Source organism: Macaca nemestrina, chromosome 12, assembly GCF_043159975.1.
Source record: "Macaca nemestrina isolate mMacNem1 chromosome 12, mMacNem.hap1, whole genome shotgun sequence".
NCBI lineage: Eukaryota > Metazoa > Chordata > Mammalia > Primates > Cercopithecidae > Macaca > Macaca nemestrina.
In genome coordinates this window covers 133,352,230-133,376,527 of record NC_092136.1, presented here as the reverse complement: position 1 = coordinate 133,376,527, position 24,298 = coordinate 133,352,230, and the positions used below count along the sequence as shown (strand labels likewise).

General features: G+C 53.8%; 1 protein-coding gene across 10 annotated transcripts in view; it reads left to right on the top strand.

Moving 5' to 3' along the window:
• Positions 1-18,475: 18,475 nt before the first annotated feature.
• The window catches only part of LOC105476160 (immunoglobulin superfamily member 9B), a 65,957-nt gene continuing 60,134 nt past the window's right edge, over positions 18,476-24,298 (top strand). For 6 of the 10 annotated variants that reach the window (XR_011611204.1, XR_011611203.1, XR_011611205.1 and 3 more), the window contains exon 1: positions 18,573-18,737. Coding sequence is in view for 4 of the 10 variants with exons in the window: in XM_071075856.1 (XP_070931957.1) it covers positions 18,674-18,737 (64 nt within the window). In the remaining 6 variants the exon portion in view is untranslated. Of the gene's footprint in view, positions 18,738-19,573; positions 23,776-24,298 lie in introns of those variants that run through there. The other 4 variants (XR_011611202.1, XM_011731825.3, XM_011731826.3 and 1 more) reach the window with 4 other exon arrangements.

Sequence of the window (24,298 nt, the reverse complement as noted above, 5' to 3'; positions counted from 1 at the left end):
ACCATGTTCTTTTCTTGGCTTCTTCCCCTGCCATTCTGCTTTCCTCTCTTCCTTAAGGCTCCTCCTAGGAGCCCTCCCTCCACAACTCCCTGGCACAGAATCCCCAATCTCAGACTTGGCATCTGGGGAACCCCACCCAAGACAAACAGCTTACTCTAGCGGTGAGTGTGTGTGTGTGTGAGTGTGTGAGAGTGTGCACGTGTGTGCGTTCAGGAAAGAAGAAATGCTGGGCTGGGAATCAGATGAATTCAATTCATTGAACACTTTCTATGAAGCATGGACCAGAGGCACTGAGGGAGGGCCAGGAAGACCCGCAGGGGAGAGCACATCCCCTGAGTCTGGAGGATGAGGGATAAAAGTGCAAAGAGGAAGAGGAGCGGTGGCAGTGAAGCAAAGCAACTGAGCCCTAGAGAGAGGGTTAGCCACCACCTGCATCTGGGGGGAGCACTGGAACTGGGCGGAGCTCAACCCAGCCTTTCTGAAGCCAGGGCTGCCCTACTCCCACTCACCTCGCTCCCTTGAGCTGGGCTGACTGGGTGAAGACTGGATACGGACCCCTCGCCCTGCCTATTGCCACCATATCAGGACACGGTGCACCTGCTTGCATGATGTCGCTGTGCCTGGCACAGCACCAGGTGAAATGGTTTGCATTCATTAAATGTCTGTTGAACGAAGTTGACACCATAACTGCTCTTACCCCAGCTTGCATCTTGTATGTCAAGGTTCAGTAAAGGAAAAAGTCCCCACTCTACGTAGTTCAAGCCAAAAGGGATTGCGTACAGGAATTTGGGAGCTTACACAATCATTGGAAGGGCAGAAGAAGCAGATTCAGGATTGAGGCTACTACAGTGACTCCCAGAACAACACAGAATTACTGAAGCCATGACTCAGAGGCACCATTGAGGGTATGCTCTTGGACGTCAGAGCTGCCACTGGCCCTAGAGAAGCCTCTGGAGACCTGCAGATGAGAGAAGAGACAGTGGATTTCAGGGAGCAGGCAGTCAGATGGAGAGGCTGTGCAGGCTAACATTCTGCATCTTGGAAAATGAAGCATGAACACTGGAAACTCCCGCAAGCCTGTTATGAGCTTGATAGCCACCAACAGCTAGGGCTGCAGGAAGAGCACCCCTCTCCCGTCGGTCTGCCAAATCTTCTGCAAGTGCACGCAATTGGTGGCATCTAATCCACACACAGAAACATAGTGCAAGGTGTTTTGGGAAATGCTTTCCAACCTTTTGGCACAGATGGTGGGGTGGTGGGAGTAAAATGGTGGATGAGAGAGCCGGCCACAGGGATCTTCCACAGGCTTCTCTCCATTACTCTGACCTGCAAGGGACCACCGAATGGCAAATTCCTCTCAGTCCACGCGGCTGTTACTGGTGGGGTATGGGGGCCCAGGGGTGGCGGGGCAGAGTTGATGGTCCTTAAACCCTCATGGATGGTTGGAAAAGCTCTGTGTGATAGAGGACAGGAAGCAGGTTACACAGAGCAGGTTCAGACCACGGACACATGGATGGTTGGAAAAGCTCTGTGTGATAGAGGACAGGAAGCAGGTTACACAGAGCAGGTTCAGACCACGGACACATGGATGGTTGGAAAAGCTCTGTGTGATAGAGGACAGGAAGCAGGTTACACAGAGCAGGTTCAGACCACGGACACATGGATGGTTGGAAAAGCTCTGTGTGATAGAGGACAGGAAGCAGGTTACACAGAGCAGGTTCAGACCACGGACACATGGATGGTTGGAAAAGCTCTGTGTGATAGAGGACAGGAAGCAGGTTACACAGAGCAGGTTCAGACCACGGACACATGGATGGTTGGAAAAGCTCTGTGTGATAGAGGACAGGAAGCAGGTTACACAGAGCAGGTTCAGACCACGGACACATGGATGGTTGGAAAAGCTCTGTGTGATAGAGGACAGGAAGCAGGTTACACAGAGCAGGTTCAGACCACGGACACATGGATGGTTGGAAAAGCTCTGTGTGATAGAGGACAGGAAGCAGGTTACACAGAGCAGGTTCAGACCACGGACACATGGATGGTTGGAAAAGCTCTGTGTGATAGAGGACAGGAAGCAGGTTACACAGAGCAGGTTCAGACCACGGACACATGGATGGTTGGAAAAGCTCTGTGTGATAGAGGACAGGAAGCAGGTTACACAGAGCAGGTTCAGACCACGGACATGGGGACAGAAACTTCGGCTTTACATGCCAGGCTTCTGATTCCAGTGATGGCGCCGAGGCCCGAGGTGTTGATGGGGAACGCACAGCACTGAAGATGTCCTCCCCAGATCGTACACATCTATCTTCGGCTGCTGTAAGCCTGCAAATGCAGCTTATCTGGGGGGAGGCGAAGGCCAAGAACTCACTAGGAATATTAGTAGTATATTAGTATAATAAAGGGAAATTAGTAGACAAAATTAGAGACAAAACTCACATAAGCCTTATTCCATAGATTGGCAGATATCTGACTTTTTCAAGATCTTCCTTTTGCATAGGGGAGGCCTCGGTGCCCTTCACCTTCTTTTGAGGGTCAGATCACTCCCAGGTCTCGCCCTCAGCCTCTGCAGAGCCTCGCACTGAGAACTATGAGTAGAAATGCCCAACAGTGGCCGTTCCTTCAGACAAGCTGCAGACCAACCGTTCGTTACTGAAATGGCTTTCCTTCTACTTCATGCCAACCAGTGAACATTCTGGGGAGGGAGATTTTACTCTATTTAGAGGGAATTTTAGAACTGTTCGGCAGAGAACCGGCTGCGTGATGAGAGGCCTCTGCTCCTCCGGTGTCCTTGGGTGCCATATGTTCGGTGTGAGGGACAGTCCCTTGCTGGGAATGTCATTAAGGAGAGTTGGGCACCAAGAGAATGTGGGCCGGAGGGACTCGAGGATCTCCCAGAGCTTTTCTCCTTCTGACGTTCTGTGTTTCTATGACTTAACCTGGAGATGTGCCTGGCAGGAAGCCATTGGCCATTGGCGGGGAGTAGAGAACTTGGCCATAAGGAAAGAGGCAGTGGAGTCTGAGGCCTTGGGTGTCTGCTTGGGCTGTATTGGATGGCCAGTCCTACTCTGTCTCCTCTCTCCTCTGTACTTGCCATTCATGTTTCCATTCTGTGCGGGAAGGGAGTGAGCTGGTGGCTGTCACTCTGTGTTGGCATCTGTAGGAACTGGCACCTCCTTTCCAATGGTTTGGGGCCTCAGGTGCAGACGCACTCCAAGCTCCTCTGAGGACTGAGGTGTAGAGAGAGCCCAGCTGAGTTATAATGGGCTTTGTCTGGTGGAGAAGCGGCTGGGCATTTCTCCAACACCCCAAAGGGATGAGGAGGCAGGGTCCATTGCAGGGGAGGGCACACCACAGGCCTCTGCAACAGTAGAGGAGTTTCTGCTTGGAGGTGTGTGTTGCAGGCGTGCCGGACCCCTCCCACCGTAACTGTTGGTGGGTGTGCTCACACGTGGAGCTAGGAGGGCAGCCGGGGAGGGGGCCGGGATGGGCTAGAATCCAGCTCCTCACAGGCCCATGCTTCCTGTGGGCCTCAGAGCATTCTCTTCTCTAGCCAATGGCATGTGTCCGTACCCCTGCGTATGAGCGGGCGTGTGTGCTTTTTGTGTACATGCATGTAGACTTGCATGAAAGTGTCCGTCTATATCAAGCTATGTATGTGTCTACATGTGGATACCGATATGTGGCCCGGTGCATTTTGTGTACATACTGATCCATGTACTTCTTGGGCAAGGGGATGAATGCATGTGTGTGCATGCGTGTGCACACATGTGTGCAGGTACATTCCAAGTTTGCACCAGCAGGTCTCTCGCCGGGCTTTGCCTTGAGCCATTGGTTCCTAGAGGGTGAGTTTGGGTTTGTCCTCCCTGCTCCAGGGTCGATGGCATTGATCCAAGAGGAGGGAAGAATCAATTGTAATTTGGTTGGAGGGCCTGGCGCCAGAGTGTGTGAAGAGTAATTAGAGGGAGACGAGCGATGCAGAGGGCTGGGCCCACTGCTCTTGGTAGGGGCTGCAGGCCTGTGGGCAGATGCGGGCAGCGTGGGTGGAGCAAAACCTCATTCGGCAGGTTCCGGGACTCTTCCTGCGAGTGCTTGACGCACCCCCACAGCCTCCTTTCCTCTCCTGGGCTCAGGACACGCTGAGAAAAGCCCACAGGGAGTGTCGGGGTGGCCACGCTGCTTGTCTGTTTGCTGGTCTACTGCGTGATGGGAACGGCGTCTCCTGACAGACACCATGTCTTTCACCACCAGGCATCTCTTACATGATAAAGAATCACACATCATTTATTCAACTTGCCTTTCAACAAATTTCCACCTTTCTTTTCTCCTTTGAACCTTATATCATAATCATAAGACGAGATAACAAGTATCAAGCCCATTTTGTGGCTACAGAAATGGAGGCACACGTGCAAGGTAACTTGCTAGTGTTCCCATAACGAGCGATTGGCAGAGCCTGGTTCACAGCCCAGGCCCAGCTCAGCCAGCACAGGGCTTCCTCTAGCAACAGGTCACAGAGCTTGTGTGTGTCTGAGGACACCTGGTCATCTGGAGAGAAGGTTGGTGGTTTGGAGGATGGTCCCTGCCCCTACAAGGACAGTGGCTCCCCAAGCTGTGCCTGAGCTCCAGGGGCTCTGCAGAGGCACCACTCTCAGGCCCTGCTTCCAGGCTCCGACTCAGCAGGTCTGGGGGCATCTGAGGTGAATTTCGGAAGCTGAGTTCTTATCATGTGCTCCAGGTGATCCTGACACCGGTGATCCATGAGCCTGGTTTGGGAGAACAGAAACAGCTTTAGGGAGTGGAAAGCAAAGAGATGTCAGGAAGCAGGTGGTACCAGCTCAGGGCAGGGGCTGCTACAGGGAAGCCTGAGTGCCTGACATCCCGCCTGCCTGAGGAGACAAGTGCGGCCGTCCCTGCTGTGAGTGAAGAGTGAAGAGTGAAGATGGAAGGACTGAATGACCGTTCTGAAAACCCGGGCTGTTCTGAGACTCCTTAAGACTTGTTCTGTGGGCTTTGGAAGAGAAGCAGCTGCATCTTTCTTAGGCAGTGGAGGGTCGGGGCGGGGCGGGGTGGGAGGGGTTGAGGTGGGGGCGCGGGTTCAGGAAACAGGAGGGGAACATGACAGGAGACAGAAAAGGAGTAAGAACAAAACAGAGAGCAGAGTGCTTGGGGCCTTCACTGACCGCTAATGGTGACAGATTCCCAGCCATTGCTGTTAAACGCCTGAGATCATTTGCCAGCGTGAGGAGCACAAGGAAAGGACTCTGTCCTAACAGATTCATCAGCAAGGAGGGGAAGGAAGGGGGACCAGCTCAGGGCTGGGAAGACTGCCTGGGATTCTGGGAAGAAAAGGAAGATTGGGACAGCGTAGGAGACGGGGCAGTGTGAGTGTCTGAAAGCCCCTCCGTCCCTGGCCAGTGACTGTTCTGCCCTGCACAGCATCCAACCAAGCACGAGAGGTATGGGGCTTCCAGAAAGATGGGGTTGTGCTTTTGTAAGTGAAATGATTCCATTCTGAGCATCAGAGAACCTTCTACAGAAAGTGGCAGATCATAGGATGAGGCTGATCGGGGACCTAGCAGTGTCCAGAGGTCTCCTTTGCCTAAAGTAATCTGCAAAGTAGTTCTCGGTCTCCACGTCCTATCCTTTGAAACATCAGAAGTACCTTCTTGAATCCACAGAACCCTCCTGACTGTCCTTCTGGGACCTGTCCTAGGATGACTCGGCTTAACACCGGTTCTCCTGGCATAGTGATTCTCAGAGAGGTCACAGACCTGGTGGCGGGTTTCACATGAGGGAAGGTGGTTGGGGGTGGTAATGCGAGGAGCAGAGGGATAAATGGACTGCATACAGCTTTAGGGGTTGGAAGAAGAGAGATGTCAGGTGAGACAAAGGTTATAATTAAGAGAAGGATTAGAAGGATTTTGGGGTGAGTTGAAATTATCTTCTTGATTTTCTAGAAACTATTTTGACCTCTTACCTAGTCATGGACTAAGGAGAGAGTCAAAAGCCATGCGAGGGTGCATATGGCTGCCCACCCCTCTTGGCCCATCTTCTACCCATTTCTCCTTTCTTGGTGTGATGCGCCAGTCCCAGATGGCACCCGTCCCCACCCGGTTTCCTGTATTCATTTCGGCTCTCATTCCTTGCACAATTACTCATACATGAGCCAGGCTAGGATGCATAACAATATACCCTAACATTCGTATAATGCTGTGCAGTCCTCAAGCTCCTTTTAGACCCATGACGTCATCGGATGCACACGGCCTGCCACGAAGGAGGTCACACTGTGTCATGGCTGAGAATACAGATTCTGGAGGCGGGCTGCCTGGGTTCCAATCCAGTTTCTACTCCTACCATTGGTGTGATCTTAGGCAAGTGCTTTCATTTATTCTTCTATACAGTGAGGATAGTAACAGATCATTCCATTTAATGTCATGAGGATTCAAGGATTTAATCTTTGTAAAGTGCTTAAAACAGGGCTTGGCATTCAGGAAGCTCAGTCCGTGTTAGTATTATTATTGTGATTATTCCAAGTTAGTAGACAGGAAACAGAGACTCAGATGGGGTGAGTGACCTGCCTAGGTCTCAGAAATTTGGCAAGACTGGGGCATGAACCCAGATATCCTGGCTCATGGTCCCGCAACATGGCAATGCTGTGTCACCAAGGAAATCAATATGTTTTGCACAGACTATTCATCTCTTGGCCTGGAAGTGCCTGGGGCTGGGAGCCAGAGTGGTTGTTAGCGACATTGACAGTGTTCTCTAGTACACGTCAGGCACAGTGCTGGGTGCTGTATGGTCTCCAGTCATTTGATCCTCCTGACAGCCCTGAGAGGTAGGTATTTTCAACCCCTGTTTATAAGACTCCTGGGTCAACAGGGTTGGACTTGAGTGTATCTGACTTAGCTGGTCTTCTGGATGCACGTAAGCGGCCTCTGGTGTCCCGCGCCTCTGAGAACTGCTCCGGGCTTCACCGTCCTGCTACGGAGGCGCTGTCCACAGTGCTGAGGGACTCGGCTGGACCACCACTGCCCCCAGCCTGGGGCACATGGGTGTGTTTGTAGAAGGCTCTCTGTTCATTCCCCTGCGCCCCTATCCTCAGACAAGGGGCTTTCTGATGCCACACGTCTCTCTGATCTCCAGAGGCTCAGAAACCGGGGTGCTTTACAGGATGAGAGTCACCTTTCTGCCCTGAACCTCTTTCTTTCCCTTTCTTGGGCGTGCGGGGCACTAAGGATCTACAGGTACAGCGCAGCATGTGTGTGAGTGCACACGCGTGCAGGTGCACACACAGCCGGTGTGCCGTTGCTGTATCTATATGTATCTCTAGGTTCTCTACCGGCCTGCGTGTATGTGAGAAAGTGTGTGGGTGGCAGGTCTCTATGGGGTGGCACAGCACCTGTCTGTGTGGGTGGTGTGCGAGTGTGTGTCCCTGGAGTGTGCGTGGTGTGGGGAGTGTGTGGAGGAGGCTAACGACTGTGATCTGTGGGGTGCTGACCATACTGCAGTTGTGAGGTCTAGTTTGCTTGACTTCATCTTTACCTTCTCCCTGAGTCTCCCTGCATGCAGCAGAATGTGCAGACACGCATGGACTTATGCACACACACACACGCGTGTGCAAACACACACACCTGTGTCCTCAAAGCTTTTCAAACCTCCTTCTTCCATATCCACGGACACACGGGTAGCGCCCTGCATTTTAGTGCAGCGCTCACATATGCATGCAGACACTGAGCCAGGTGCACACGGAACAGGAGCACACACACCCGGACCCCCAGCTGACCCCGCAGAAGGGGCTTGTTGCTCCCCTCCACTTTCCTGTCCCTGGTCTTCCGCTTCCCGTCTCCTCCAAGGGGCGGGATCCTGTCCTTTCTCTCTTCTCTCTTGGGAGTGGCTTTCTTTGGCCTGGTGGTCTTGCACAGCAAGGCGGAAACGCGGATTTGTCCTCCAGCTAGTCTTGGTTCCAGGGGCTCCCGTCGGCGCCACCTGCTGGCGGTCGTTCCCTAGAGCCTGTAGCGTGCGGGTGGGAGCCAGGTGCCCCAGAGGGCAGGACTGCGTGAAGCATGGGCAGCCTGGACGCTGGGCCCGGGGCAGGGGTGGAGAAGGTGGATTTCAGGCGGACAAGTCTCCTTGGGACCTGATTTAGGCAAGACGAGAAGGGTGTTCTGGGGACGTCTATGCCAGGAGTTCTGGTGTGGGAGAGCATGAGGCCCACCTGCACATGTGTTCACGTGTCCTACTTGCACACAGCCCACGTTAGCCTCGCGATGCGTGAGGATGTGGCACACACTTGCACACATGAGCAGCTCCAGAGGGAGCAGACGGTGTAGATAACATATGTGTGGTTATCTGAAGAGATTCTGCATGTGAGTGTGTGCACGGGAGGGTCCACATCGGTGTGTGGGCCTCTGTACATGTCATTTTGCATACGTGTGTGTGTTCCTACAAGGGCTGTGTGTGCAGCATGTTGCTTGTGTGTGTGTCTGCAGAAACACGTGGGTTTTAGTTGTGTTAACACACCATATGGTAAAAGCCTGGGCATTTCTGATTATGCCAAACCCTTCAACCTAGACACAGGTCTCTGAAAAATTGTCAACATTTTCTTCTACACTGCCAACTCCTGATCCCCCTAAGGGCACTGCCTGTCCTTCAGCTGATACTCAGCCTCCTCCCCTTCTCTTCCTTCATGCCCTTCTCTTCCTTCATGCCCTTCTCTAAATACCCATAATTCATGTTAGAGTCAGACTCGGTGGAATTCCGTGTACAGAGATTTCCCAGCTACCATCATCTCAGGGCCGAGGGCGGCTGAACCAGCCACTGACCCGTTCTTCTCTGCCAAGAGCAGCCCGTTGGCCTGGACGATGAATGGTGAACCATCCACCCCAGCCCCTCCTCACTCCCTGCTTTTTCACAGGGCTCATGCCTCAAAGAACCTCCACAAAGGGACGGCAGCCCAGGGCAGAGAAAGGCCCCTTCTCCCCACAGCAAATGCTCTTTTCAAACCAGCCTCCCTCTTGTTGGAATGTCGCAGAGGCTGCTCCGTGCCCCTCAATTAACCTTGGGAAGCTGCCAGGAGAGCAGCCCTCGCAGAGCCAGCCCCTCCATCCCCTTCTTCCCATATTCCCCCTTCCATCAGCTCATTGTCCGGGATTCCCCATGAGACTCTCTTTTCAGTGCCTCCACTGGCCACCTCCCACACTCCCCCTCCCCACTGCCCCAGGCTCCCCTGGCAGCTGTGCCCACCACCAAGGCCCAGGCTCTGCTTTTCCAAGTTGCTTTCCTAGAAAGGGAGTGGGGAGGGAGTCCAGCTTCCGAGCCCTCCCCAGTCAGGGCTCTGGATCAACTCTCCTTTCCCAAACAGATCCCGTTATTATGTTTATTCCTCCCACCCTGCCCCCAGGAACACACCCTTCTCATTCATACACACCAAATATCATTGACAGTTGGGCCTCCCTAGGTTGGGCAGTCCTCTCTATCCTCTATCTCATGTTTTCCCCTGGTCTTTAACCACCTAGAACAGACACTAGGCTGCAGACAAGGTCAGAGGTTAAGCACCATCCTCTAATTCTAGCCAGGGCCATTGCAGCCACATCCCACAGGGTAGAGGTCCGGCTGCACTCTCCTTGCTGGGCTTCTGGTAGACCTGTGCACAGCATCTCTTGAGCACTTGCTGTGGACTGGCCGCCATACTAACCTCTTCTGAGCAACCCTATTGTCTCTTAGCTGTACGTTCTGTGAGGGCAAGAACCATGTTTGTGTTACTTGTCTTGCACCTAGTAAAGTGCTCGGCTCCCAGTAGGTGCCTGGCACACGATGGTGGGTTCAGACAGCTGATTAAATGGTTGGACATTTGCAAAAAAAATGAGGCTTGGGCAGGTTATGCAACTTGCTTAAGGATGCACTGGTGGTGAGGAGAGGCAGGGACAGCACCCAGGTCCTCTGACTCGGAGTCCAGGAATCTCTCCTCTATGCCATATTTGCCTTGTGTCCAAGCACCATGGAAACTTGTTGCTGTGGTACCCTCTGCCATGGACGTGTTTTCCAAGAATAAATCCGGATCTGTCTCTAGGCTGTCCATACCACTCTGAAGCCCAGCGAGGGGAGGGACAGAGAGGAGAGGAGAGAAACAGAGAAGGAAGGGTTAGGAGAGAAGGCTGTGGAAAAGGGCGGGCAGAGGGCAGCAGGGGAGGGAGGGGTTAGGAGAGAAGGCTGTGGAAAAGGGCGGGCAGAGGGCAGCAGGGGAGGGAGGCAGGCTGATGTTTCCATCTGACCTCTGGCCTGTCTGGTCCCCAGCCCCTCTCTTCCTGTCCCCTGCACCTGCTGGGGCAATGTGCATGCCAAGGCTCCCGGCAAGGGTGGGGGCAGTGAGATAAAGCTGCATTGGGCATCTCCAGTAATACCACACAAGGCCCTTTTGTGTGGGTGTTGAGAGCTCAGTGTGGAGAGGTCCGGGAATGAGAGGTCTGGGGGTCGAATGGGTACAAGAATAGACCCCCTAGAGCCCTCCAGCTGTGGCTCCAGGGCCCAGTCTCCTCCCCCACCCCCAGCCTATCCAACTGTAGGCCCAAAGCAGAAGCCCAGGCTCCCCACACCCCTGCAAGGGCCTCTTTCCTCTCCCCAGCCCCCACTTCTGTGCCCTCAGCTTCAGTTTGGTTTTGACCAAGAGAGGTACTTTCTCCTTCTCCTCAGCCTTTCCTTCCACCCAGACCTGTTTCTCACTGCCTCCCTCCAAATTAACCTACAATTCGCCCCATTTGCCTATGCCTCCTTTCCACCTTTCTGAGTGGACCTATTTCCTCGTTCTGTTCTAAACACGGAAGCCTGTTCCTTGTGCCACACTGACCAGCCGGGCCACGTCCTTGCCACTTCTGCATGCTTGGCTGCCAGGCATCCTTAGGGAATGCCAACTTGGGGCTAGGTGCTGCACAGACCAGCCCCTTGACCTTAGCAAGTTTCAGAGCAGCAGCTTTCCTGGCTGGCAGTCTCTTATTCTTCCATCCCATCTCTCCCTCTCCTTTCTTGAAGACTGAGCTCAGACCTCACTTCCTTTACTCAGCCCTCACCATCTGCGCCATCTTCATTTTCTTTTCTTTTCTTTTTTTTTTAATTTTTGAGATGGAGTTTCCATCTTGTTGCCCAGGCTGGAGTACAATGGTGCAATCTCGGCTCACTGCCACCTCCACCTCCCAGGTTCAAGTGATTCTCCTGCCTCAACTTCCCGAGTAGCTAGGATTACAGGCGCCTGCCACCACGCCAGGCTGATTTTTTGTATTTTTTTTTAGAGGTGGGGTTTCACCATGTTGGCCAGGCTGGTCTCGAACTCCTGACCTCAGGTGATCCGTCTGCCTCGGTCTCCCAAAGTGCTGGGATGACAGGTGTGAGCCACTGTGCCATTGTCCTGTTCTACTGCAATTCAAGTCTGGGCCATCCTCACTCTTGAGACAGTGTAGACAGAGTTTAGTAAGTGCCATTCATGTGGTCAGCCTTGTTTTTCCATCCAGGTGCTGAGGTCCTGAGTGACTGAGACTGTGGCTGGTCACTTTGGTGTTCTCCGTAGGGCCCAGCACAGTGCTGACTGCAGGCTGGTGTCCAGGTGCTACTCATTCATTGTGGAATCCCTTCTGCTGGCGCTTCTTGAGCGTCGGCCCTGGGCCTGTCTGTTTCTGGCATTCTGGCATGGCTTGCTCCTTGGCTGACTCCTCAAAGCTTCTTGAGCCACTGCTCGAGTCCACCTTTTGGCAGTTTCAAGGTTGTCATTTGCCTGAGTCCAGGACTCCATGTGCCCCTGTGGAAGCGTCTATGCTGTACTAGAATGCCTTGGGGAGAAAGCCAGGTCCCATTTTCTTCCTGTATCATGTCACAGGGGCATGACATTGGGCTGTTGGAGAGTCTGTGACAAACTGCCCATTAGATTCTTCAGATCCTTCTCCCCTGGGCCTTAGTTCCCACTACCTTCTATGGTCCCTTTTCCAGATGGAGGAAGTAGAACTCAGACAAAGAGAATGACCCTCACCTTCGGGCTGCTGGGGCCAGAGCTGGATGGTGCAGTGGAGCCCTGATTCTAGTTATCTTCCAGACTTCTGGATGCCAAGAGTTTGAGTGAGGTTCGCTGCTGCCCGTCTGTCACTGTGCTTTGCAGCTGGGGCCTGTGGCCATGGACAGACAAGGGCATACTCAGGTGGGCCAGAGTAGCCCCAGGAGGCCTGAGAACAACATTTTTAATGATGCAGTCATTGGCAAGGTGAGGAATTGCAGAACAGTGAGGGTGACATGTTCCTGGGGGGCAGTTCACAAGCATGGCTATCTATATAGGGCTCCTGAGTTCTATGGGACAAATTTCATGCAGGTTGATGAACTTCCTTTCTGTAGTCCTACCTTAAGTCACACAACAATGAAATATGTCTTCTCTGAGATTGTTCAGAGCTGGCCTGGAACACCAAGAAGAAAGAGGAGAGGGATTAATAAGGCTGAGGGTGCTGTCCACCTAGCTTTCAAATAAACTTATCCTAAATTATAGGTCTACTTTCTACCTTGAGCAAGGACTCCTCCCTTCTCAGCTAGGCAAGAAATGAATACAGTTCAGCTAAAATTCTAGTTTCTTTATCATTAACTTCTACTACATTGCCACAAACAAATCTTTAAGAATTTGGACTTCGGGCTCAGCATGAGAGAATTCTGCTCTGTAGAGATGCATGTTTACACCTGTGCACACACAAACGACCAGGACAGGTTGTGAGAGAGTGTCATCTGCTGTCCACTTGCATATGTGGGCAGCAGTTGGCATACATGCTACCTCTGCCATATGCGTGGGATGGTGAGAGCACAGGGAAGCAACGTTAGGATGCATCCTTGCAATGCATGGGATTTGGGTTGACCCTCTTGCTGGGCTGTGGACTCATCTAGATGAAATACAAAATGACGCTATGGTGGTTGGAAAGGGTATCTTAAGCTAGGAAGGGCTAGATCACTCTCTGGGTCAGTTACCACCACCTAACCAAGCTGTGGCCTTCAGAGGAAATTGCACCTCAACAGAACTCTGGACATTGTAGCAATTTTTTAAAAAAATGCGATCTTATTCTATCGCCTGGCCTGGAGTAGAGCGGTGCAATCATAGCTCACTGCAGCCGAGAATTCCTGGGGTCAAACGATCCTCACACCTCAGCCTCCCAAGTAGCTGGGACGACAGGAGCATGCCACCGTGCTGGCTAATTTTTTAACTTTTTTTGTAGAGATGAGATCTTGCTTTGTTACCCAGGCTGGTCTTGATTTCCTGACTTCAAGCAATCCTCTTGCCTCAGCCACCCGAAGGGCTGGGATTAGAGGGGTGAGTCACCGTGCCCAACCTGGTAAATTTGACTCATAATGAAGTTTGCGTTTGAATAAGACAAAGTCTTCAGGAATTTATGTTGGGAGAGGGCAAGATGGATGGCTGCAATATCTACTTGGGTCCAGAAAAACAACTTAAGACCAGAGGCCACCCACCCAAGAGACAAGCAGGGAGCCAGGAGAGACGAACGCCATGTGAGGTGCTTGCAATGTTCTGGGAGGATTTTGAGCCTAGATGAAAAATTCTTATGGTGAGAGGGCTTGAGACCCTTGCAAAGCTTTTCTCTACTTCCCCTACATCAGATCTTAAGATTATATACTTATATTTTAGAAATGTAATTTTATTTATTTTATTCTCTCCTCCAAGTTCTTTTAAAATATGCTGACTGGTCTCTGGTATATTAAAAGAAAGCAAGGTGAAAGGATTTGCTTCACAAACAGGCTAGTCTTCTGCAAGGATGAAGGGCACATCTCTGACACCTGGGACTGGCAGCGGTAGCTTGAATCAAAGGGAGAAAACTCTGAGATCGGATACTATATGCCAAGCCCTTTTGTGTTGGTCAATTTTAGATGTTGACTAGGGTAAGGGCTGCCCAGATACCGCATAAAACCTTTCTGGGTGTGTCTGTGAGGGTGCTTCTGGAAGAGGTTGGCAACGGAATTGGGAGGCTGAGTTAAGATGGTCTGTCCTCACTAGTGCAGGCAGCCATCATCCTACCCTCCGTCAAGGCCCCACATAGAGCACCGAAGGCTGAGGGTGGGCAAATTGCTCTCCTCTGGAGCTGGGGTAGCTTCTCCTGTCCCTTGGACATCAGAATAGGTTCTCAGGTCTTTGGACACAGACTGAATTACACCACCAGCTCCTCTGGTTCTCCAGCATTCAGATGGCGTATCATTGGACTTCTCAGCCTCCATAATTGCATGTGCCAATTTCTATAATACATCCCATTATATCTCTATATGTATATTTGATATAAATATTGATGTCTATATCAACCCTATTAGTTATATTTTTTTCCGGAGAACTCTAATATATACCTTCCTTTCTAGTTATTTCTTCTAGCAGTCATTTTTTTTGCTTCAATTTTGAAGACTGTTTTCATTGCAAACTGTATCATCCAAAAACGGCTGCAACACTCTCTCCCATCCCATAAGTTCTTCTTAAAATGTGACGGGGGCCAGGTGCGGTGGCTCACGCCTGTAATCCTAGCACTTTGGGAGGCCGAGGTGGGTGGATCACGAGGTCAGGAGTTCGAGACCATCCTAGCCAATATGGTGAAACCCTGTCTCTACTAAAAATACAAAAATTAGCCGGGCGTGGTGGCGTGTGCCTGTAGTCCCAGCTACTCAGGAGGCTGAGGCAGAAGAATCGCTTGAACCTGGGAGGTGGAGGTTGCAGTGAGCCGAGATCACGCCACTGCACTCCAGCCTGGGTGACAGAGTGAGGTTCTGTCTCCAAAAAAAAAAAAAAAAGTAACAGGGACACTGTTCTATTGCGAGCTGGGGAACTGTGTCCTCTCCCTTTGAATTGGGGCAGGTTTTTGACCCTGATGGAAGTGACGCTATTTGTCTTCCAAGGCTAGGATATAAAGGGGAATATGCCTTTCACCTGGTTCTACTGGGACGCCAGCTTTTGGAACCTAGCCACCATGCCTTGAGGAAGCCCAGGCAGCCTGCAGAGAGGCCCACTTGAGGAAGAATCACAGCCCTTTGCTGGTAGCCCAGGCTAACAGCCAGCGTCAACCTATAGCCACGTGAGTGAGCCATCCTGGCCATCCTGAAAGAAGAAAGATCCACACCCCACTGGAGCTGATGCAACATGAAGTAGAGAAGAGCCGTCCTCACCTACCAGTGTCCAAATTGCAGATTCATGAGCAAATGAATGAGCCTTATTGCTTTAAGCCATGATATTTTGGGCTGGTTTTACATGGCGACAACTGATACAGTTCCGTATTTATGTAAACACTAAACATGCTCTTTGGTGTTTGTGTTGAGTAAATTGCTTTTATTTAGAGCTGGCTCTCCTTTTCACAAGCAGCTGTCCCAACAATTGTTCTACCCTGGATTCTGCAGTGAGGTCTGGAACCACTGAGGAAGGTGAGAAGTGACAGGCAAGTGAACTATTGTTTTTGAGTCCTCCTTGTTCAATGACTGTGAAGAGGGAATGAGGATAGTTTCCTCTTCTCCCACACTTGAAGCCTCTTTCAGCCCCTTTTCTCATATGTCCTCCAAAGGCCTCTGGGGATGTGTAGGTAGGTGGCTGCATGTGGCTTTTTTTCATAGACACACTGATGGGATTATTGTTTTGTATTTCCAACAAGTCAATGCCTCTTAAAAGACGACGACAGACACTCCCATATCTGATATACATAGCATCCCTGGATATATTACTGCATTTATTAGTGACATCGATGACATTCAGGTACACCTATGAACTGCTCAGGGAAGTGGCTCATGTTCCTCCCTCATGTCCCTCTTGGACATCTGGGGTCCATGCTCCCCTTGAACACTCAACTGGATGTGTCTACGCTAGGAAGGGGCAGCCATCCGTTCTGGGTCCAAAGCTCAGCCATATGCCAGGAGGAAAAGATTTGATCAGACTCACTCCCCACTGTAAGCTCATACAGTATATCTCTCTTTAGCTGATCTGAAACCCAGTTGAGATATGTCTAATGATGATGATGATGATGAACTTTTCCCTTTCTATCTTAATTTTCTTCCCCTTCCTCTCTGCCTTCATCCCTTGTTCCACCGTTGCCAGTAGAATTATCCAGAAGAAATTTATTCTCCTCTTTAGATAGATCTTTTAAACCCCTTCCCAACCCAATTCATGTTCTAAAGCTTGTTATGTGTTTTTTCTTTCCAATTTGACGGACACTTTTGTTGTTGTTGTTGTTGTCTGTTTTTTAACAGGGTCTCATTCTGTCACCCAGGCTGGAGTGCAGTGGCATGATTACAGCAGCCTAGAACTCCTGGGCTCAAGCAACACTACTGCTTCAGCCTCCTGAGTAGCTGAGACTACTGGCATGAGCCTCCACGCCCGTCATCCATTCTGATAGACAACTCTACTTTTTTTTAGCAGAAGCTACAACCCTGGGTAGGACAAATGGATGGCCAAAGAAAGCAGTCAAGATGGGTGGTGAGAGTGGCTCCATCTTCTTCCTTGCCCCACAAGCCCCTAGGAGAGGGTTTCTCTGAGACCTGTTGTTTCCCGCTCCATACCTAACAATGGTGAGGAATTGGGGCCAGCCTTTGCAGATCCAGCACTTTTCTCTAGGCCACAGTTAGCTGCTTAGAGGTTTTGGGAGGAGAAGGATCCAGTTATGACCAATTCTGCAAATGGATTCCAATATGTCTTTACAGTCCTGGGGCCCTGGGAAAGTGTGTAAGAGTGTGTGTGTGTGTGTGTGTGTGTTGGGGGTGGAGTTATTCCGGGTCATGCCACCTGGAAATCACTGCATCAATGAGACCTGGAGCAGCTCACTTAATTGTCCCCAGAAAGGCATCTTTGCCCAAGAAGATAACCAAAATCATGGCTCAGGGAGAGCTGGCCCCAGGTTATGCATCTTGAGTGTGTTTGCACGGGTGGAGGGGTGGGTAGGTAGAAGGTTATTCAAGAGTCCTGGTTCTCCACATCTATCCAGGCCCTCAACCTTTATTAATGTGCTCACTGACTGCTCTGTTGGGGGCCTCTTTCCGCCTCCGGGCTGGTGGTGAGCTAAGAGGCTTCCGGTGTCAGGGAAGGCTCCACCTTCGGTATTCAAGGCCACTTTCTGTGCATGTGTGTGCACCTGTGCGCACGCTTTCCCAGAAGCAAGTCTCTTTGCTGTTTTGGGAGCTTCATGTCCTGGAGCCAGGGCTTTGTGCTAATGAGTGCTTTGAGAGGATGAAATTCCTGAGCTCTGGCTCGCTGACCCTCTGCCTTCCTTCCTTGGCCAACAGCCCGTCCCAGGGAGCCGGTGTGATTCTTACCACTGCCTTCACTCCTTGAAAGAACAAACATCTTCACTGCAGCCTGTGAGCGCTGGTGTGAGGTGATTGTTTATAGTAGATGTTTCCATGACACTCATTTATTTCTTCTGCAAATACAACTGTATTGGGGGAGGGGACAGAGACAGGATAGGGTAGGGAGACTGGAACATATGAAGACCTTCCAGTTTCCTATTTACATTCCTCTGTAGGATGAGAAGCCCCTTCCCTTCCCCTGGGTCTCCACCATCCCAGACTCCTAAAGCGTCCCCCAAACCCATCTTGGTTTCGTGCGGTAGAGACGGGGCTGGGCTCCGAGTAAGGTGGGGAGGGGAGGAACCATGTGCGTGAGGAAGCAGCTTTTATCAGGAGAAGTGGGAAAAAGCCCCAACTTTGACTGCTCGGAGTCGGGATTCAGTAATGACGAGCAGCAGTGACCAGCACCGGGGGTGGAGTGTGTGTGCACGAGTGTTCCTGAGGGGTCTGTGGCACTTCGCAGCTGAGCCAATGACTCACTCTAAATCTGAGCGACTTTGAGAGGTCATTTTAGTCATCCCCCGGTCTGCATCACGTTTGGAGGGGGTGGTGCGCTGCTCTGGGGACGTGTCTGGGTGCGGAGGGAGTGGGGGTGGGGAGGCGGCGCGTGACCTCTTTGAAAAGATCTCCGGCGAAGGACGTTCCCCAGCTCTCCCGGGCCGCCGGCTCCTGGGTTTCCCCATCATAGAATCAGCATGGTCCTCTCGGGAACTGCTGTTTGCAGGATGGAAACCGGATGTTGGCTTCCATGAGTGGGCGGGGGCTCCACTTCCCTCAGACCTGTCCGGGGTAATTGCGACCCGTCAGGGTCCCGTTAGAAGCTACCATTTCCTTCACTCACCAGAAACTTGCCACGCAGTGTGAGCCGAGAGAGAAGCGAGCAGAGACGCTACACCGCCTTCTCCCCGGCAATGCGCATGATTCTGCGGCTCTGTGCTCGCCACACTTCAACGCACCTTGAAATGGGCTCGCCTCCTTCGCTCCGCGACGGGCGGACGGCTGAGCCAATCGGACCCCGGGATTGAGGGAGGCGCCCAATAGGCGGGCGGCGGGGGCGGTTCCGGAGGCCCGGCCCGGCTAGGCTTCACCGTGGACCTGGCTGCGCTCCGCCCGGGCGAGTAGTGCAGGTGCCGCTGCGCCGGGGCCGGGGAGGCGCGCGCCGAGCCGAGCGGAGCCTAGGAGGGATGGAGAGCTGGCCGCCCGGGCTGCAGGAGCACCGGCGCGGGGCGTAGGCGGCGCGAGGCGGGCGCGAGGCGGGCGCGAGGCGGGCGCTCGGGCGCGAGGCGCGTGCGGGCGCGGGAGCACTTTGCGATAGGATGAGGCTCCGGGCTGGCGCGGTAGTACTATGATTTGGTATGTGGCCACTTTCATAGCAAGTGTGATCGGCACCCGAGGGCTTGCGGCTCAAGGTGAGTTGAAGTGCGGCGTTTCTCCCCTGCCCCTCCCAGCGCCCTCGGCCCCTCGCGCTCGGCCCCCTCGGTTTCCCGGTTCCTCGGTCCCCCGGTTCCCCAGCTCCCCAGCGCGCCTTCCCGCGGGCGAGGCTCGGGCTCCGGCGCGGGCCAGGCGCGCCGGGGAGCATTGCCGGGGAGGGCCTGCGGGCCGTGGGCTGGAGGGGCGGGCGGGAAGGGGCCAGAGCCCACGGGCTGCCGGGCACTCGGGGAAAGGACGCAGTGGAACCCAGGTCGACTTCGCCCACCACGGGCCCCGCGGTGCACCCCGGCGCGCCGAGCCCGTCGCCTCCTACCCGGCGGCCGCCTCCCAGAGCTGCGGGAAACTCTAGCTGCGGGAGTTCGCGGTCTCCGGGCAGGCTGCAGCACGCTCGAGCCCCGCGCCGCGAGGAGCGCCTGCGGGGAGGCGCGACCCGGAGGATCCCTGGGACTCGCGGCGCACGAGTCTAAGGCCCCGGGTTCGCGGCCCTGCGGGCGCCCACCGTTTCGCTCGCGCCCCTCCTGCCCACACATCTTGGCAGCTGGAGGTTGGAGCCCCCTAACAGGGGCGCCTGGTGAGAGGAGGACTGATGAGGCCGGCTTCGAGGTGTGTCCGCTTTTGGCCAGACCCGGCCGGCGCCCGCGCCTCTCAGCCGCACCTGGGCCCAGGCCAGGCAAAAGTTCCCCGGGAGCGCGCCGCAGCCGCGCGGGCCCCACGCCGCCCTCCCCGGCTGCGAGGCAGAGCTGGATGGGGGCTGGAGGGAGGCGCGGGGGAGAGGGGTCCCCACGCTGTGAATCCGAGCGGAGGGGGATTTTCTCTTTCCGCTTTCCTGGGTCTGAGCTGGGGGAGACGCGAGGGGGAAACCGCCGAGTTGGGTGATGCGTGCGTGAGCGCGCGGGCTTTTGCTTTGGCGATGGGCAGAGCGACCTACAAGCCTCTGGGTGGCACCCCCGGCTCTCGGCCCTTGTATGGAAGTGGGAGCGGAGCCTGGAGGGAGCCGGGACTGTGAGCTCAGGGCTGTCAGCGCGCAGACACGACCCGGCTGCGGGCAAGTTCACCAAGCCCGAGGAGATGGCGGCGGGAGAGAACCCGCTGTGGGGGGAGTCAGCAGGCAGGACTCGCCGACGGAGCACCCTCTCCCAGCGGCGTGGGGCATCGGGTGGGCTGGAGGCGCCTCTCGCGGGGTCCCTCGTCACCGGTCTGTGCAGGGGGGAGTGCTTCAAGAAACTTTCTGGAATGGAATGAATATGTCGCCTCTGCTTCTGGGGAGGGTGGTGGTGTCTGAAAACAGAATGAGCAGAGGGCGAAGGGAAGGGTGATTACAGTGTTAACTGACATGTTGGTCCGGGCGGTTTTAAAACTCTTCGTTTGTCAGGTGGGAACACTGAGGCAAGGGTGATGGCGGAAGCTTACGGAACGCGGGGTGGATGTGAGGTGGGTCGGGCTGCGCTTGACAGTCTGCCTGTAGCCTCATCCTCTCCCCCATTTCCTTGCCGTCTTCCAATGCCCGCATCCTCCTCCCCTCCCGTTTTTGGTATGTTCCTGCTATGGGACTGTCCCTGAAAGCACAAAAGGATGAGCTGGGATCTTTGAATAGAACAGAGACGCTGAAGGAAGGCTCTGAAATAGCCTACAAACCTAAGTCAGGGTGGGCAATGGACTTCTTTGCAAGTTTAAGCCCAGAATAAAGGAAAATGAGTTTATACTGCAACAACACACAGAATCGCAAGATAGAAGGAAAGGCTTCCCAAAATTGAAGGTTGCCCGGCATGAAGGTTATGCCCTCTTTCAGGGTGCAGAGGGGTCCTTCTGTCTGGAATGGCTGGACATGTACCCCTGTCTGGAAGCAGAGGGTGACCTTACTGGTCTTGGGGTCTTTTTTAGCCTCAAGTGCTCTGTGTGTGGTTAGTTAAGGACCTAGGTCTAGAGCCATATGACTGGGATTTGAATTCTGGCTCTGCCACCTGCTGACCCTGTGACCTTGGGCAAATTCTCAACCTCTCTAAATGTCACTTGCCTCAATAGAAAATATGCTAACGGTATGCGCTTTTAGGGTTTTTAGGTGGACATGAGTGTTATAAGGAAACAAACAACTACCTGTTATATAGTATGTGCTCAGGAAATATTAACATCATTTTCTCAGTGTCCCTGGGATTCCAGGATCCTCCTCAATTTCTTTCCCTTGGGCCATTCAGGGCACTAGGAGCTGGGAATATGTTGCAGGGAAGTTCAGAAGGCTGCCCATGTCAGGAAGTAAGACCCCTTTCTGGGCTGACCTTGTCTGGGCAGAACCTCTTGTCCCTGGCATCCCAGGGACGTGCGCAGGGTGTGCAGGCCTCAAAGCTGCTCGGAAGTCCTTTGCAAGGTCTCCAAAGCTGGAATGTTGTCAGTGGCCAGAGGTTTATGGAAGGACACAGCCCGGGAGGTGAGAGCTTATAGCACACAGCCTCTGGAGGGAGCGGGTGGGTGCCCGCTCGTGTGAGCAGCACCAGCCAGTGTTCACATGCTAGTGAGGCTCCCTGCGAGAGCTCAGCTGTTCCCTGACTGGCAGAGGTGACTTCTGGGGAAGTCCCTCAGCAGGAGGGACTTTGAGATGCCACCCTTGGGAACTGGCCATAGCAGGGGCTGCTCCGGCAGAGGGGAAAAAGGGATGATGTTGTGTTGGGACCCAACTCCATCAGCCCTCGGGTGCGGCACAGAGGTTGGAATGGGCTCTTCCTTTTTTTTTTTTTTTTGAGACGGAGTCTTGCTCTGTAGCCCGGGCTGGAGTGCAGTGGCCAGATCTCAGCTCACTGCAAGCTCCGCCTCCCGGGTTTACGCCATTCTCCTGCCTCAGCCTCCGGAGTAGCTGGGACTACAGGCGCCCGCCACCTCGCCCGGCTAGTTTTTTGTATTTTTAGTAGAGACGGGGTTTCACTGTGTTCGCCAGGATGGTCTCGATCTCCTGACCTCGTGATCCGCCCGTCTCGGCCTCCCAAAGTGCTGGGATTACAGGCTTGAGCCACCGCGCCCGGCCGGGCTCTTCCTTTTGACTTTGAGTGTGTGTGCCTGGGAGGTGATTAAGGTCAGTGGACAGGTTGGGGGAGTTTGGAGAAGAGAGGGGCTGAAGTGGTACACAGAACCTGGAAGACGGTGATTGGTGTAGACTCAGTATCTCAGACGGCTGCTGAGCCCGCCCAGGGGAGTTCCTACTCTGTGGGAGGACCCTGGGCCGTGCTTAGCTGACTGTGGACCTTGGATAGGGGAGGCAAGTCTGGGACTTTCCTCCCACGCCTGCCTTCTCTGTCTGCCACAGATTCTGTGGTTGCATTATCCCTGACTACAGTGTCCCCAAATACAATGAGGTTCTGACTCAGATCCTGCTACTAGTTGGACCATTGCCCTCTACTTTCTACCTGGCCTTGACCTACCCTTCTTCCTTTTGGTAATGAAGATGGGAGGGTGGAGGTTTGGACTCAGAGGTTGCTATCAAGACCCCGTGGTGAGCCTATCAGCTAAGAAGGACTTAACTCAGGAAGTGGTCAGTGGATGGATGGATGTGTGTGTGTGTCCTCAGCACACATACGCTGGGGACAGGAGTGTGTCTGGCAGCCTGTGCCCTGGGGGATGTGAAAAGGGCTTGGCTGAGGGTAGTGGGAAAATCAGCTTTCAGCTGCGGGCCTGTGGCCCTGCACGTGCTGGTCTTGGAGTTGCAGGGTTCCAGACCTGGAATGGTTTCGTGTTTATGGCTCTGAGACAGAAAGCTGGGATCTGGTTACAAAAGAGCAGAGGCTGCCTGGCTGGAAGATTCTGAGCCCCAGCATCACTCTGGCCCTCACTCCAACCTCCTGTGCCTTTGCCCTCTCCCCGGCCCGGGTGCTGGCTTGTGTCTTCTTCCTTGGCCCTCTCTTCCTTAGCCCTGCTGGCTGCTCCCTGCTGGGTGCTTCAAGATGTGGGGGTGGGAGATAAGCTCTAAAGAGGGCTGGGCCTGAGGTTTGAGGTAGCCCTCTTCTCCACATCCTGTGGCCTTCTCAGGCTGGGGTGTAGGGTACTTAGGGAGCGGTCCCCTTCCACCTGCTTCCTAGAAGAGGTGAAGTAGCTTGTGTGAAGAGTGGATCTGAACGGTCAAAGGGCTGCAACTGTTGACAGCTTCCAGCTGTCCAGAAGTGTGTGTGTGCCCATGCATACGTGTGCACTTGTGTGTGTGCATACACACATGTTCCTATATGTGTGTACATATGTGTGCCCCTGCATGTGTGCATATATGTGCCCCTGTGTGTGTATGCATGCCAGCATGTATATGCATTGCATATGTGTGCACACCTGTATGTGTGTGCATGTGTGCCCATACGTGTGCATGCACATGCATGTATGCCTGTGTGCCCATACATGTGAAACCTGTATGTGTGCATGCTCACAAGTGCTTGAGTGCCTGTGTGTCTGTGTGCACGTGCGTGGAGTGGCAGGGTGGGGAGTTTAGTGTGCAGACACGAGGTGGGGGCCACTCCTCTCCGTGCTGCAGCCCTGAGAGCAGAGAGACCCTCGGAGCCAACTTCTTCCTTCGTATCCCCTCCCACTATGCCGAGGTGCCCTTGGTGCTGGAGTCTAGGCAGCACGGAGGTTATCAGGAGCCCAGGGCCTGTCTGTCTCCCTGAGGGTGTGGCTGTGGTCTCAGTTGCTCACTCCAGAGGACTCTGGGGTTGGACAGGCAGCTTATGCCCATTCCCCACAAGACGCTGCCCATGGGTGTGAGCCCAGTCTGCTGGAGGCAGCTGACCTATTTTTCTTGGGAATCTTCCTGCTTTTCTGTTCTCTCTTGCGTGAATAAGCAGGAGATGGGGCCTCCAAGAGGGCTCTGGAGAAAGAGTCCATGTGCGCCAGGGCTGGGAGGAGTCTCAGCCGGCCTGACTGTCCTTTCTGAGAAGGCCCCGCTCAGCCTGGCTTTCGGTCCCCCGTGGCCCCTTGCCTCCCTCCCAGTCGTGTATGCCACCGAGATGGAGCGGGGGCCTGTGACTTGCACACAGGCACAGACTGTATGAGGTGAGTCACTGTCTTCATTTTCTGGCTTCGGAGTAGGAATGTTGATGTTGCCCAGGGAGTAAACATGGGACTTCGGCTTCCCACGGACTTACTGCCTCTATCTGGCACCTTACCACGGAGCCCAGCCTCCTGGGGGCTGAGCCCACGGTGCCCTCAGTTGGCCAGACTGCCTGCTGGCTGCAGGGGTGCGTGTACCTGGGCCCTGCGAGTGCCAGGCAGGCCTCTGCCCAGGTAGGGAGGGGGCAGTGGGGGTGTGGCTTTGCCTCTGCTGAGGAGCCATTAAAGGAGTGGAGCTGAGATTGAATTACTGACTTCCTTCCTGCCAGTGGCTCCTGGGGAAAGGACTCTTGGAAATACAATCTAGCTGAGAGCAAATTAAGGTTGCTAATAGCATCCCGGCCTCACAGCTGCTGGGGGAACCCAACCGAGAAGGGTCAGGGCAGTGCGGCCCCTGCATAGGAAGGAGCCTGGTGACCTTGCACCTCCCCAGCGCCTCTCTCTCCTTAAGGAGCGGCTAGGGCTC